This window comes from Anabrus simplex, chromosome 1 (assembly GCF_040414725.1).
Source record: "Anabrus simplex isolate iqAnaSimp1 chromosome 1, ASM4041472v1, whole genome shotgun sequence".
Taxonomy (NCBI): domain Eukaryota; kingdom Metazoa; phylum Arthropoda; class Insecta; order Orthoptera; family Tettigoniidae; genus Anabrus; species Anabrus simplex.
This window is the reverse complement of record NC_090265.1, coordinates 1,550,248,433-1,550,263,932: the sequence shown is the minus strand read 5'-3', so window position 1 is coordinate 1,550,263,932 and position 15,500 is coordinate 1,550,248,433. Positions and strand designations below refer to the sequence as shown.

General features: G+C 40.7%; 1 protein-coding gene across 3 annotated transcripts in view; it reads left to right on the top strand.

Annotated features, from left to right (window-relative positions):
* The first annotated feature begins 9,778 nt into the window (after window positions 1–9,778).
* bif (bifocal) overlaps window positions 9,779–15,500 on the top strand; it is a 540,366-nt gene continuing 534,644 nt past the window's right edge. For all 3 annotated transcript variants that reach the window (XM_067138092.2, XM_067138091.2, XM_067138093.2), the window contains exon 1: window positions 9,779–12,377. In XM_067138092.2, coding sequence (XP_066994193.2) covers window positions 10,053–12,377 — 2,325 coding nt within the window. In that variant the 5' untranslated portion in view covers window positions 9,779–10,052. The remainder of the gene's footprint in view (window positions 12,378–15,500) is intronic.

Here is a 15,500-nt window from a genome sequence, read left to right as displayed (position 1 = left end):
TTTTGCGAGGAAGAGGAGCCCGTTTGCCCTTTTGCCAGAAGGAAGAGCTCTTTTACCATACAGATGAAGAGTAGCCCTTTTGCCCTTTTGCCCTTTTGCCCTACAGATGAGGAGGAGGTGTTCTTTTTGCCCATTTGGCCTTTTTGCTAGGAAGAGGTGCCCTTTTGCACTTTTGCTATACGGATGAGGAGAAGGGTAGCTGTGTCGCTTCGGAGGAGGAAGAGACCATAAGAGCCTATGTATAGCTGCCATCTTGTGCAGTAGCCCCCTGGGCTAGCTTTCTCCATAAAAGCAGCCGCCATCTTGTGCAAGCATCCCTAGGGCGTCTCATAGCAGCCTGTGTGTAGCAGCCATCTTGCGCAAGCGCCCCTAGGCCGTCTCATAAGAAGCTATGTATAGTCGCCATCTTATGCAATTAGATAGTCGCCATCTTGCACAAGCGTCCCTAGGACGTCTCGTAAGAGCCTATGTATAGCAGCCATCTTGCGCAAACGCCCCTAGACCGTCTCCAAAGAGCAGCAGTCATATTGTGCAAGCGTCATTAAGCCGTCTCATAAGGAGCTGTGTATAGCCGCCATGTCGTGCAATTGGCGTCGAGAAGGCCATCCGGCCGTAAAAATGAGGTTAGGCCCCTCCAATATAGCGGCTCTGAGGTTAGGCTTGCTGTCTTGCGTGTAATAAGTAAGGTTAAGCCCCTCCAAGATAGCGTCTGTGAGGTTAAGCTCTCTCTCTCTTAGGCGTCAGGACGGCCATCTCGTCATAAAACTGAGGTTAGGCCCCTCCATGAGGTTAGGCTTCCTCTCTTAAGCGTAAAAAGTAAGGTTAATTCCCTCCAAGATGGCGGATGTGAGGTTAAGCATGCAGTCTTAGCCAGCATAGCAATAACCTTGCCAGATGTCATTGAGGAGGAGACCTCTCCCGAGAGCCGGAGTAGGAGGCGGCCGAACCCCTGACTTACATCTATTGGCGCCGTAGGTCAAGTATCGCAGTAGCTCACATGGCAAGCGGGCGGGGAGATATGTGATAGTGGACAGTGCTCGAAGGAGGAGATTCGAATTCCACATAAGAATTTTAACAGCCAGTTGGCTGGGATGTGATACGTAGGGATGGTACCTACCTTAAGGCCACGGCCGCTTCCTTTATTTCCTCTTCCTTATCCATCCTTTCTGATCTTCCATCCCCCACAAGGCCTCTGTTCAGCATAGCAGATGAGGCAGTCTCAGGGAGGTATTGGTCCTCCTCCTTAGTTGTATCCCCCGACCCAAAGTCTTACGCTCCAGGACACTGCCCTTGAGGTGGTAGAGGTGGGATCCCTCGCTGAGTCCGAGGGAAAAACCAACCCTGGATGGTAGGCGGATTAAGAAAGAAAGAAAGAAAGAAAGAAAGAGAGAGAGAAAGAAAGAAAGGCTAATTCAGTTCTTTTATCATATCTGATACTGGGTAAGTTGTGTTCTAATGTAGTTTGTTCTCAGTACCAACGTACGGGTAGAAACAATATAGAAAGTTATCAACTATGCAGAAGGACAAATAAAATTAAATACCGTACCGTATTGTATTACTGTGAGGCAGTGGATGAAGTTGATTAAATATTGACAATATTATGCTCATTGGTTTGATTAGTGGCAGGGCGGTAACGAATGCAAAAATACGAATTCGGGCCCCCTCAAATAAAATGTAAAACTTTTGAACAACTTAATCTAAATTTAATTACAGCTGGTAGAAATGATTCAATATAGGCCTATTGTTAAGTTATATGAACAATTCGTTATTGTAAGATTTTTATTAAATAATGTTTAATAGGTTTCAGTCGACTACCTCCGTGGTTTAACGGCTAAGCTGTTGAACTGCCAACCATGAACCACTTAGTTGTTCGTAGTTCGTATTTAATTTTAATTGATTTCATTTTTCAGTAACTAAGTAGAACTATACTCTAACCTTTACCGAAGTCTCGGTTATAACCATTTATTCGATTAAACCATAGAAAAATATAACTTACGAACAAAATTAAATCAAAAACTGTTCAAATAAAGTTTGAAAAATATCAAACCGCACAACTACAAGCCGCAAAGATAGCTCGTTCGAAACTGAGTCGACTGATTGTTACTACTCCAACTTGTAATTGGTTGTCGAACTGTTGTAGAATAACAGTTCAAAATGTTGAGTGGTCAGCCTACTGCCCTTCGGTTCAGAGGGTACCGGGTTCGATTCCCGGCCGGGTCGGGGGTTTTAATCGCTTCTGATCAATTCTTCTGGCATGGGGACTGGTGTTTGCCTCCGTCCCAACACTCTCCTCTTCATATTCAGACAACATACCACACTACCAATCACCACATCCCTCCATATAGGGTTGGCGTCAGGAAGGGCATCCGGCCGTAAAACAAAGCCAAATCCACATGGGCTATGCAGTTTGCACCCGCGACCTCACAGGTGTGGGAAAAGCGGAAGAAGTAGAAGAAGAAGAAGAAGAAGAAGAAGAAGAAGAAGAAGAAGAAGAAGAAGAAGAAGAAGAAGAAGAAGAAGAAGAAGAATCTGTTAAACATGTTCTGCAAAATTTATGCATAATACGACCTGAGGTGCACTACACAGCAAGAAAGTATCACTTTCTTTGTTAATAGCTGTGCTGTCTTACACTCAACACAATAAACTGCTGCTAGGCGCAATCAAGTGACAATTCCTGTACAAACGAGCTAGAATAACATAGAGGGGCTGTATGCCTGAAGGGCACCTGATTCAGAAAGTGATGGAACCAACTAAAGGGAATAATATTCTGGATGTGGTGCTGATAAAACCAGATGAGCTCTATAGAGAAACCAAAGAAATAGATGGCATTAGTGATCATGAAGCTTTTTCTGTGGTAATTAAAAATAAATGTGAAAGAAAGGAAGAGATTAAAATTAGGACTGTTAGGCAGTGCCATATGGCTGATAAAACAGGCATGAGGGAGTTTTTAATAAGTAACTATGGTCGGTGGAAAACGGTAAATAAAAATGTATTTTATGGGATGGATTTAAAGCAATTGTTGAGGAATGTTAAAACAGGTTTGTACCTTTAAATATGATAAGGAATGGTAAAGACCCACCTTATTAGAATAGAAAAATAAAGAGGCTAAGAAGGAGGTGCAGATTGGAAAGAAATGGAGTTAGAAATGGCTGTGGAAGTAAGGAGAAATTGAAGGAACTTACTTGGAAATTGAATCTAGCTAAGAAGTCAGCTAAGAATAACATGATGGCAAACATAATTGGTGGCCACACTAATTTTAGTGAAAAATGGAAGGGTATGTATAGGTTTTTTAAGGCAGAAACAGGTTCCAAGAAGGACATTCCAGGAATCATTAATGAACAAGGGAAGTGTGTATGCAAGGATCTTCAAAAGGCAGAAGTATTCAGCCAGCAGTATGTAAAGATTCTTGGTTACAAGGATATTTTAGATATTTTATTCTTCCACCATCAAGTACAGAAAATGTACACTAGGTATTGTCAGTATAAATAAAAATAATCTATATACAATATCTTAGTAATTATGCCTGAGTCATTAGAAAAATTATTTTAGCTACCTATATTATGTCAGTTTTTGAAATACCACATTCTAGATACTCTTCTACACTATAAAATGCCTTTTTCCTTAAGAATTGTGACAGTACCCTGTTAAATGCACTATTGTCTAAAGTTCGAACAGGTAGTGGAAGCTTATTGTACATCTTAAGCTGTTGATAACAGTGGCTGTTTGTGCTTTTACTAAGCCTGGAGTAAGGAGTATCCAGATCATTCTTGTATCTTGTGTTGTGCATGTGAACTGTAGATCTTTCTTTAAATTTGGAAAGATTCTCTTTCACATGCATAATATTTGTAAGAATATATAAACAGGGAACTGTCATAATTTTTAGGCTCACAAAGGAAGTTTTACAGGAGTCTCTAAATTCTAATCCAGCAATTAGACGGACTGCCTTTTTCTGCCATATAAATACATTATTTGATGTGGGACAATTTCCCCATAACCTGATCCCATACAGTATATGAGGGTGAAAGAAAGCATGATAGGATGCAAGTAGCATATCCCGACTGATGCAGGTTTTCAGTTTCCGCAACAGATACCACACCCTGGATAATCTCTTACAGAGTTCTGATGTATGTATTTCCCATGTAAGTCTTGTATCTACATGTATGCCTAATAATTTAACAGAATTACGGCAGCCATTATTTACAGTGTGATCCAAGGTAAATATGATATTTTCTGTTTTAGCGACGTTAATAGTTAATTTATTGTGATGAAACCAGTTTTCAGCAATTTTAACAGATGTGCTGACTTGGTTTTGTAGTGTTGTGATATCAACATTACTGTTTACGAAAGTTGTATCATCAGCATATAGAACTGATGTGCAGGGAACATTACATGCTAGGTCATTGATATAGACCAAAAACAGGAAAGGTCCCAAAACAGACCCTTGTGGGACACCTGCTTTAACCGTTTCCATACCAGATTTTTTATCACTTATTACCACCATCTGTCTCCTTTGATGGAGATAGGATGCCATTAATTTCAGTTCATGACCCCTTACTCCATAATAACCAAGCTTGTGAATTAGGATTTCATGCGAGACACAATCAAAAGCTTTCGTCAGGTCAATTAATGTAGCACCTGTGACTGTTTTATTCTCAAAATTATTTAATATGTCTTTGATGACACATTCAACTGCTTTTATCGTTGAATGACCCTTCCTAAATCCAAACTGTTTGTTGTAAAGCAAATTATTTCTGAAAAAGTACTCGTCGAGTTGTATAAATATACAGGATTCAATAATTTTGCTCAGAATGGGTACTATTGTTATAGGGCGGTAATTTGATGGGCACATTCTATCCCCCTTTTTAAAGATAGGTATCACTTTAGACATCTTTAAACACTCAGGAAAAACACATTGTCTAAGCATTAAATTTATTAAAAATGTCAATGGCATTAATATCATGTCAATAACTGCTTTGATTGTATTGTTAGAGAGACCATAAATGTCTTGGGTACTAGATGAATTCAAATTTGTGACAATACTTCTGACTGTTTGCAGATAAAAGTCAGGTTGTGAGTTTCAGAAATAGGAAAAGTCCTATCAGTTATAATTACTGCATTGATGGGTTGAAAGTTCCCTTTGGGGATCATTGTAAATACCTAGGTATTAATATAAGGAAATGTTCCTCTGCTCCACAAAAGCACGTTAGGTGATGGAATTAAAGCTCTTGATGCTGGTAAAGACTTTCCAATAAAAGCGTGTACGGCGAACAGTGGGACTTATCAGAGAACATTCTCAGATGAAGAATAGAATCTGTACGTTCATATCGAGGCCTCGACAGCCAGCTCATGCCACTCAACAAAACAGAATTTTTAAAACTTGTGTAACAATTTGCTGAGGAATTGAGAGCTGAACATAAGTTTAATAAAACTAAATGATGGCAGGAAAGGCTTTAATTTATTTTATGAAGAGGCAGCAGGACTTCCGTTTGAGGACGGCTGAGTACCAGCTTGCAGCGAGCAATAGGATTCAACAAGGAGCAAGTGGACAGTTTTTTTGATAAGTTAAATGATCTTATGACCAAATACTTGTTTGGCCCACCAAAAATCTTCAGCGCTAATGAGAGTGAAATTTTCAGAATGGCTAAACGTTAATTTGTTTTCATTTTGAATGTGAAAAAAATCTCTTTTTGTTAAAAAAGATTGACCGTCCGATACCACCCTCCATTTTTCAAACCTACGAAAGTGTAATGACCTCATAAATTGTTAATATTGTCCGTGTTTCTAATTGTGATTTAACATATTTTAGTGAGTACGGTACGTTAATATAAGAATATAGATGCTTATGAAATGCATTACATGATGTTTTTCGTATTCCATAAAACAAGATTATGCCAGAAAAGTTAAACTGTCCGATACCTCCCGACATTCCCCTATTACTGAATGATAGCCGAGATTCCTTTTTTCAATTAAACCCATTTTATTGTTTACATAGCGAAAGTATGGGTAGCCACGGTAATTATTTGTCGGATTATGTTTCCGATTTTCTTTAAAGAACAAGGAATGAACGGAACAAAGCCTTGTGAAGACGAAAAGAGATAAGTGGTATCCCACTCAATACAGTCGCTTATGCTGTGTACAAGTGTACATTTCGAAGATAAGTCCATGTATGAAACAAATGACCAACGGCGATTACTGGTAAATGCCGTTCCAACCCTATTTAATTTTCATTCACATTTACAAACAAAGACAATGGGGCGCCCACCACCAAGGAAACGTAACCACGAAAATCACCTATTTCTGTCAAACGTACACCAAGTATGGTAAATACAGTACTTTACTGCTATTTGTGATATGTATGCAGCCCTTTGTGTGTGTGTGTGTGGGGGGGGGGTCAGTTGCATTGGTATTTCAAACTAGGCTACACTTCATAATGGACAACTTTCAAGATACCTTTCAGCTAGCTAGTAATCCCAGTATGATATGGTACGGTAATGGGAAAAACATGATATGCCCCGTATATTATTATAATAATAACTAGTAATAACTAGGGCTCGGATGTTTAAGGCCTAAAAATAGCCCAAAAAACAGGCAAATATGACCTCAAAAGTGATTAAATATGACCTAAAAAGTGGAGAAATATGACGTAAAAATTACAAAATACGACCTGAAAATGATTAATCTAAGTATGGACATTTTTCAATAAATTATAAATCGAAAGGGCAATCTCTTTGGTACTTATTTGTTAACTTAATTATTCTTACTTTCATATTCATTATTAATTATGCACAGTCTATTATCCTTGATTCACTTAGCGAACATTTGTGAATACATAGCTATAAAGTACCGCTACTAAGATTATCAGATCACACAACATCTTAATAGTCAAAACATGTTTGCATTCTGTAGTGGTGGTTTGAAATACGAGAAAACTATAAATCAATCTATTTTTTAAAATATTTTCAAACGTTCAAGCCCAGACTTCATTAATATTATTAAATGCGTTAAAGTTCAAATTGAGTACCGTGAAATGAATTAAGTAGATGTTTTTCAATATATTATAGTAGGGCGGCAGGGCTTATAGTGAATTCCTCAAGGCAGTATTATCGGACCTTTATGTTTTCTTATATATATAAATGATACGAGTAAAGGAGTGGAATCAGAGGTAAGGCTTTTCGCAGATGATGTTATTCTGTACAGAGTAATAAATAAGTTACAAGATTGTGAGCAACTGCAACGTGACCTCGAAAATGTTGTGAGATGGACAGTAGGCAATGGTATGTTGATAAACGGGGTTAAAAGTCAGGTTGTGAGTTTCACAAATAGGAAAAGTCCTCTCAGTTTTAATTAGTGTGTTGATGGGGTGAAAGTTCCCTTTGGGGATCATTGTAAATACCTAGGATTTAATATAAGGAAAGATCTTCATTGGGGTAATCACATAAATATGAATGTAAATAAAGGGTACAGATCTCTGCCCATGGTTATGAGGGTGTTTAGGGGTTGTAGTAAGGATGTAAAGGAGAGGGCATATAAGTCTCTGGTAAGACCCCAACTAGAGTATGGTTGCAGTGTATGGGACCCTCACCAGGATTACCTGATTCAGAAACTGGAAAAAATCCAAAGAGAAGCAGCTCGATTTGTTCTGGGTGATTTCCGACAAAAGGGTAGCGTTACAAAAATGAAGAATTGAGAGAAAGAAGAAGAGCTGCTCGACTAAGTGGTATGTTCCGAGCTGTCAGCGGAGAGATTGCGTGGAATGATATTAGTAGACGAATAAGTTTGAATGGCGTTTATAAAAGTAGGAAAGATCACAATATGAAGATAAAGTTGGAATTCAAGAGGACAAACTGGGGAAAATAATCATTTATAGGAAGGGGAGTTAGGGATTGGAATAACTTACCAAGGGAGATGTTCAATAAATTTCCAATTTCTTTGAAATCATTTAGGAAAAGGCTAGGAAAGCAACAGATAGGGAATCTGCTACCTGGGCGTCTGCCCTAAATGCAGATCATTATTGATTGATTTATTGATTGATTGATTGATTGATTGATTGGATTGAAAAATGATACCTTTTTCATTCTTTTCTGCAGGTGGAATTGAAGCGTATGATAAGATTCATCTTCAAATCATCAGGCGCGAAAAATTATCACTTAACACATTCTTGTAATAAGAGTAGCTCCTTTACACGTCACAAGGTTATTGTTGCATATTTAAATCATGTAAGGGGTGCAGTGAAGTCTATGGCCTTCATTCTGTGCACACGGTGTTCCACTTGTATTAACTGCGGATGTGATACCGAGCAGCAGTTTTGTGAACACTAGTTCGCATTCAATAAGTTAAAGATGATTTTTCGCAGCTACAGCTATCGTCAGACCTTCGACATATGACAGATATGTGCCGTTTATACGAGAATAGGCCAAAATATGACTTTACGACAAAAAATAGCCAAAATATGTATTTATATGACAAATGAAAATCACCCAATTGTGACGATAATCACCTGAATTGCACCGATATCCAATCAGGCAAGAAAATAGAGACAAAGAAAAAATATGACTTTTCCTAAACATGCGAGCCCTAATAATAACATTAAACAATTATAGTGATACAGTAGGCACTCATGGGGAGTAGCTGCCACCCCCAAAAGCCCGGGTTCGATTCCCGGGTCTGCCACGAAATTTGAAAAGGGGTACGAGGGCTAGAACGAGGTCCATTCAGCCTCGGGAGGTCAACTGAGTAGAAGTGGGTTCGACTCCCACTTCAGCCATCCTCGAAGTGGTTTTCCGTGGTTTCCCACTTCTCCTCCAGGCAAATGCCGGGATGGTTGCTTACTTAAGGCCGCTTCCTTCCCTCTTGTCTATCCCTTCCAATCTTCCCATCCCCCACAAGGTCCTTGCTCTGCATAGCAGGTGCGGCCGCCTGGGCGAGGTGCTGGCCCTCCTTCCCAGTTGTATCCCCAACCCAGACTCTGAAGCTCCAGGACACTGCCCTTGAGATCCCTCGCTGCGTCGGAGGGAAAAGCCTACCCTGGAGGGTAAACAGATAAAGTAGAAGAAGAAGAGAAGGAAAAGAGAAGTAGGCTTGGAGCAATGGTGGAGACATCATTTTCAACGGGATGAAGCTGCATATCTAACCACAAATCGGGGATCCTGGAGATATTTAATTCATAACATAACAAGTCTCTTAAGCTCAATGTTTCGTGGTCTTGTAAATTTTATTTCCCTCTTCAATACTACAGGTATAGAGATTATGTCCATGACATAGCCTAGATAAGGTAGCCTGAGATAAGGTAATTGTTCCATAGAGATATGACACAAGACCCACATAACAACAGTTATGTAAATTTCCAATAGAGTTCACAATAATACAGTTCATCGGAGAGTTCTTACGTATAACACGGGGCTGATGACCGAAGAGTCTCTCTCATTGTAAATCAGTAACGTCGGGAATCAATAATATGCTGACTACATTTTCTATAATTTCGCCACTTCACTTCGGTTCAGCCGTTTCATATTAGATGCTTTATGGTAATAAATATGGTGTCTTGAAATATTAATTTACAGAGAAACTATTAGAGGAATGCTGCGTGCGGGAAGCTTGATCAAAGACAGTAATAAAAATGATTCGGAGCCAGTGGAGTCGGAGGAATGGGCTGAAGAAATCGAGAGTACATACTGTCGTTAGTAGATAGCGCTGATGTTTGTGTCTGACGTCATGTTTCGCCCTAGTTGGTTCGTTAGTAGGCAATGTAGGATTTACATGAATTTGCTTTGTAGGCCTATATAGATGTTTTTATGTTTTATGGTCTTCGGTGTGTCGTGCTGTGAATTCTAGTCAATGCACGATAGTGTGCAACATGTATAATGTTCATGAACTGTTTAACTACATTCCACACAGGTCTAATAACGATTTTTTAGCTCGAGCCTGCTCCCGCCTTTCACTTGACGGTTGTGTAATAGTTCACAGTGTGCTGTCTCGCGAACAAATTGCCCAATAACTGCGGTATAACGGAGGAAGTAGCGGCGCTGATAACAAGTGACGGTAAAGTATAGATAATGGCAGCGGCCAGCTCACAGCAGGATAACAGCTCTGTGATAGATCAAGGTATTCCACAATGGAAGCGAGAGCTTATCTTACGTCGCCGAGCTCTCGCACGGACATTGCCTGCGGGGAACGCATCAGTGAAGCTCACCTGTCCAAGTGTTGTGACCGCAGTGAGACAGGCCGAACAGCAAGGAGCTACAGCTGTTGAAAACGTCAGTGGGAAACAGCAACGTTGCATTTCGCCTGGGATAGCCTCGAACAAGGGCTTGCTGGACCAAGCCCAAGCGGACTTTCACCCCAGAGGGCGCGTAAGCGACTCATCCTCGCCATCATCAACAGTCACAGCTGCAGTTGTCGGTAACATGCGGCTGGTTGAACATCACGTTGAAGCGGGCACTGGTCTTACGATTAATGGCGTCGGCGTGGATACTAATACTGTTCCGATAGATCGTGATACGTTGAAATATCGTTCTAAAATGGGTGAAGAAAAATCTGTGAAGAAATCTTGTGCTTCGTCGAGAACTATTATGGATAACAGTGTAGTGATGAGTGTAAATAACAACTGTAATCATCCTCACGAAGAGGACTGTCAATCGGATTCAAGCGAAGAACTGCAATATGGTCCAGGTATTGTAAATAAATTAAAGAGCAAATATTTAAGCATGACACTACGTGAAAATCAAAACAAAGGAATTAGACCGTCACTAGCCAACATGAGAAGGGCTGCTAGTTTAGAAAACTTGTTGGATAGTGACGATCTAGTGACCGGAAAACCACAGATAAAGTCCCAGTGTAGATTTGCTAAGAAAGCAGATACTGGTTACAGTGTAGGAAAGACACCACATAGTTCGCACCACCAACAAAGATACCGCGGTATTAGTCGTGGAAATGATTCTATGAAACGAGCACGTTCTGTTGAAGCGCTGTTTCGTTATGATTCTAGAACTACTGTGTATAAATCAGGTTCCAGGGATGTAAATAAAAATAACGCTCCTGTTATTAAGCCACTCGTAAATGATGAGATAGTTATTGTGGAAAGCAAACCAAAAGTAGAAGCCAAGAAGTCTGTGACAGAAGATAGAATATCAATAATACAACCAAAGATGCGTACCTCAAGTGTTGCTTCAGATACAGAGTTACCTCCTCCTGACCTTGTTAAGCAGACTTTAAAAATCTTTGAAAACTCATCCTCTTCGAAGCCCCCTCGTGTGACTTTGAAGACTGGGACAAGTGGTGCTAAAACTAGCAGCAGTAAAAGTGCCAATCTAGGTAAACTAAATGCTGCAAGTGCAAATATTAATTTGAGTGGAGCCAGTGCGAAGCCTTTATTGTCTCCTAAACCTAGTCCTGAGAAGATAAGAAGAAATACAAACAAACCTCAATCCCCAAGAAAAGTTCCACCTGTGCCATCTTCTCCTGATACAGTTCAGTCCAACAGGCTATTTCCACTTGATTCAAACTCACCACCCTCATCACCAACGTATTCTATTGGTCCAGTTGGACTAAGGAAATTGAAGTCACCTTCTCCAACTAATGATACAAGGAAAGGTTTATTCACTCGCCGAGATTCTTCAGATTCAGAGCACAATTCTCTTTCTCCAGTGCCACATGGTAATTTAGTAGTGAATGGCAGGGTTGATACCACGATTTTCCCCTCTGATGAGGATTTAAGCACGGATGAAGATATTTTGGATGGTGCAACAAAATCTGTGTCTTCATTAGCTCTTGAAAACATTAGAAAAGATGGCACTTCAATGCAGTTTAGTTTCAGTGCCAATGGAAATGCACCAAATCAGAAATCTAAATCCTACCTTCCTGGTGTGAAACGTGTTGCTAATAAATCTCCATCTCCTGCTGTTGAATCACCTGTTTTAACAAAACCCACTTCCATTGTATCTGTTTTACCTGTTTTAAAATCTCCTGATTCGCCTCAGACTCAGGGTAAACAAATTGGTATTATACGACCACTTATAACGAGCAAAGTTTCCCCTCCTCCAGTTTCTTTGACAGACCGAGAAATTGAGAAGAACTTGATTAACCGTGAGAAATCAATTGAACCATCTTTAAACAAAGTCTCTGTGAAAAATGCAGTTGACAGTGCAGTGATAGAAATGGATGTATCCAAAGTTCATGTGGATGACAGTGTTAAAAGTGTGTTACCTAGCTCCCTGCGGATGGGAAAAGACAAAGATTCTAAGGGTCCTGGTTTGTGGGATAAGAAACCTTGGAATCAGCCTCAGAATACTATGGTTTTTGACTTCAGTGGCCGCAAGGATCCTCCACCTGATTACATTGAAAATGATGGATTGATCATAAGGAGGAAAACCAAACCTAAGGTAAGAAAATTACTTCTATTTTTTGAGTAAAAATATGTAATGAATGAGTCCTTTAGATTCTTACAAATGCTCTTTTCCTCTTTAAAAAAAAATTGAAGTTAATCATGCAGATGTAGTATGAAGGCTGTCAGTTACAGGTTATATTCCTGCTTAGAACCTGATGTGTAACTTTTAGATTAGAATATATAATCCGATGGACATACCTGGAGCTGTTTTGTTTGTTTCTGAATGATAGTTAGGCTGTAATTTGACTGAAACGTCTGATTCATTGGCTGAATGGTCAGCGTATTGGCCTTTGGTTCAGAGGGTCCCGGGTTCGATTTCCTTAATCGGTTAATTCCAATGGCACGGGGGCTGGATGTATGTGTTGTCTTCATCATCATTTCATCCTCATCATGACCTGCAGGTCGCCTATGGGAGTCAAATAGAAAGACCTGCACCTGGCGAGCCGAACCCGTCCTGGAATATCCCGGCACCAAAAGCCATACGACATTTCATTTCATTGACTGAAACCATAAAGAACTGCATATTGGGCTTTAAAAAGTCTGGGTAAATAATGTTATTTCATGAATGTGTGTTGTTGGTTGGCTAAAATTGATGACCATGCGATTCATTACCATCAAGGGTGACGCAGATAAAATTATTAAAAGCTAGAAAGCAATCCAGAGTCAATTAGTGATGCTCATTTGCTCACTCTCCTGGCACTACGGCTCATGAAGGGCCCTGGCCTCTTCAGTAGCACTCGCCCACTCCTTTCAGTCCAGAGCTCTCCTCCTTCAACCCTGGACTCCTGACAAGTCCAGATCTCTGGAGATATTGTCTAGCCGTCGTGTCCTTGGTCTTCCCCGTCAGCGTTGGCCGCCAGAATGTTGGTCAAGGATCTTCTTTGTTGCTTGGTCCTGGTCTATCCTTACGATGTGCCCAGGATCCCAAAGTCTCCTCTTTTTGGCCTCTATAATTACCTTGAGGTTACTGTACAGTGCATAGACTTCTTTGTTGGTCTTGATGTGCTACTGTCCTTGACTGTGAACTGCGCCAAAGATCTTCCTCAAGATTTTTCTTTCACACACCCGTAGAAAGTTCTTGTTGCGCTTGTTTAGGGTTCACGTCTTGCATGCATACAGCACCACTTGGTGGATTATAACCCGGTACACAGTGCCTTTCAGTCATCTGGAGAGTGTTGTAGTCTTAAGTAACTTCAGGAAGGCAAAGTACGGTTACACCTGTTCCCAGCTACCACCCTCGTCTTTGTCTCCTTGTTGACCTTGTTGTCCTCAGTCATGAGGGTTCCCAGGTACTTAAACTGCGCCACTCTCTCGTAGGTGTCACCTGCATATTCCAGGGCTCTCATGCCATGAAATCTTGCTTCGTCTCGGGTGTTCACCATGTACTTAGTTTTGTCCTTGTTGGTCTGCAAGCCCAGATGTTGTAATCCCTCATTCTTGTGCTAGAAAGCTTCTGGCAGGTAGTTCACGCTTCTCCCGAGCAGGACAACATCGTCCGCGAAGGCCAGGTACTGGAGGGTTCTGTTGACCCCCTGGGTTCAGTGGCATTTGTTGCATAACGTGCTTCAGACAGAGGTTAAACAGGGTGGTTGATAATACATTACCTTGCCTCAACCGTCTCTGCACTTCAGATTCTCTGGAGAGCTGCCTCTGGATCTTGTCTTTGCCTCTGGTACTGTCACAATCATCAGAGCAAGGTTGGTGATCTTCATAGGCACCTGCATCTCTTCCAGCACCTGCCGTAACCTTGACCTGTCCACACTGTTGTAAGCCTCCTTGTTTTCAACGTAGAGCTGGTGAATGTTGACGTTGTACTCATAACACTCTTCAAGGATGAGTTGTAGGGTTAGTATGTGGTCTGTTGTTGATCTGTTGCACTTGAACTCACACTAGTAGTCTCCCAGCTGCCTCTCCAAAGGGCTGGAGTCTTGTAGCCAGCACCTTGGAAAAGATCGTGTAGGCTACACTGAGTAGCGAGATTCATCGGTAGTTGCTGCACACTGACTTCTCACCCTTCTGGTAGATGGGACAGATAAGGACAATGTTGGTGATCTTTATTGGCACCTGCATCTCTTCCAGCACCCGCCGTAACCTTGACCTCTCAACACTGTTGTAAGCCTCCTTGTAGTCAACGTAGAGCTGGTGAACGTTGACGTTGTACTCATAACAAAGGTCCCTTGGCATCTCCTCGCTCTTCCATACAGGTCGGATAAGTGCGTGCATGCTATCTACAAGCTCTTTTCCTTCATACTTGAACACCTCCACTGGTAGATGGTAGACCATCCTCTCCTGGCGCTCTGTTATTGCACATGAGGGCGATCGCCTCCTTTACCTCATTCCTTGTCGCTGCAGGGATTGGCTCATGGTTGTCAGTAGGTGGGTGGCCAGCTTTCACTTGATCAGACATTCTTGCCCCTGCTCAATCAATCAATACTGATCTGCATTTAGGGCAGTCGCCCAGGTGGCAGATTCCCTATCTGTTGCTTTCCTAGACTTTTCCGAAATGATTTCAAAGAAATTTGAAATTTATTGAACATCTCCCTTGGTAAGTTATTCCAATCCCTAACTCCCCTTCCTATAAATGAATATTTGCCCCAGTTTGTCCTCTTGAATTCCAACTTTATCTTCATATTGTGATCTTTCCTGCTGTGTCAGTGATGTTTATCTTTTCAAATAAATGTTACTAATGGAACAACAAATCAGTTTTGATTTGACTGCCTATATGGAACCATTATTGAAATTGTAGAATTGCATAAACTTCAGACGTATTAGGCAATAATGCTGGGGCTAAGATGAAAAAGTTTTAGTATCTCTTAATGTGTTCGTTATGCCTTGTATTACTATAATAAGGTACGTATATTTGAGCATCTTGCTTCTAATTTTTGTACTCTCTAAGAAACCAAGTTGGACAATAGGAAAGTTTCCTGAAAACCATATCAGTTACAAAGAACCGTAAGCAAAAGTTTTCCACTTGTTAAAAATCTGATGGAATAACTCTTTATTTCCTCTTAGGACTAGGGTGCATGATAGCTGAGTGGCATTGCCACTGGTTTCTCACCAAGTTTATATCCCAGTCTGTACATGTGGGATTTTTAAAATGAAAAATCATGTCCCTGTA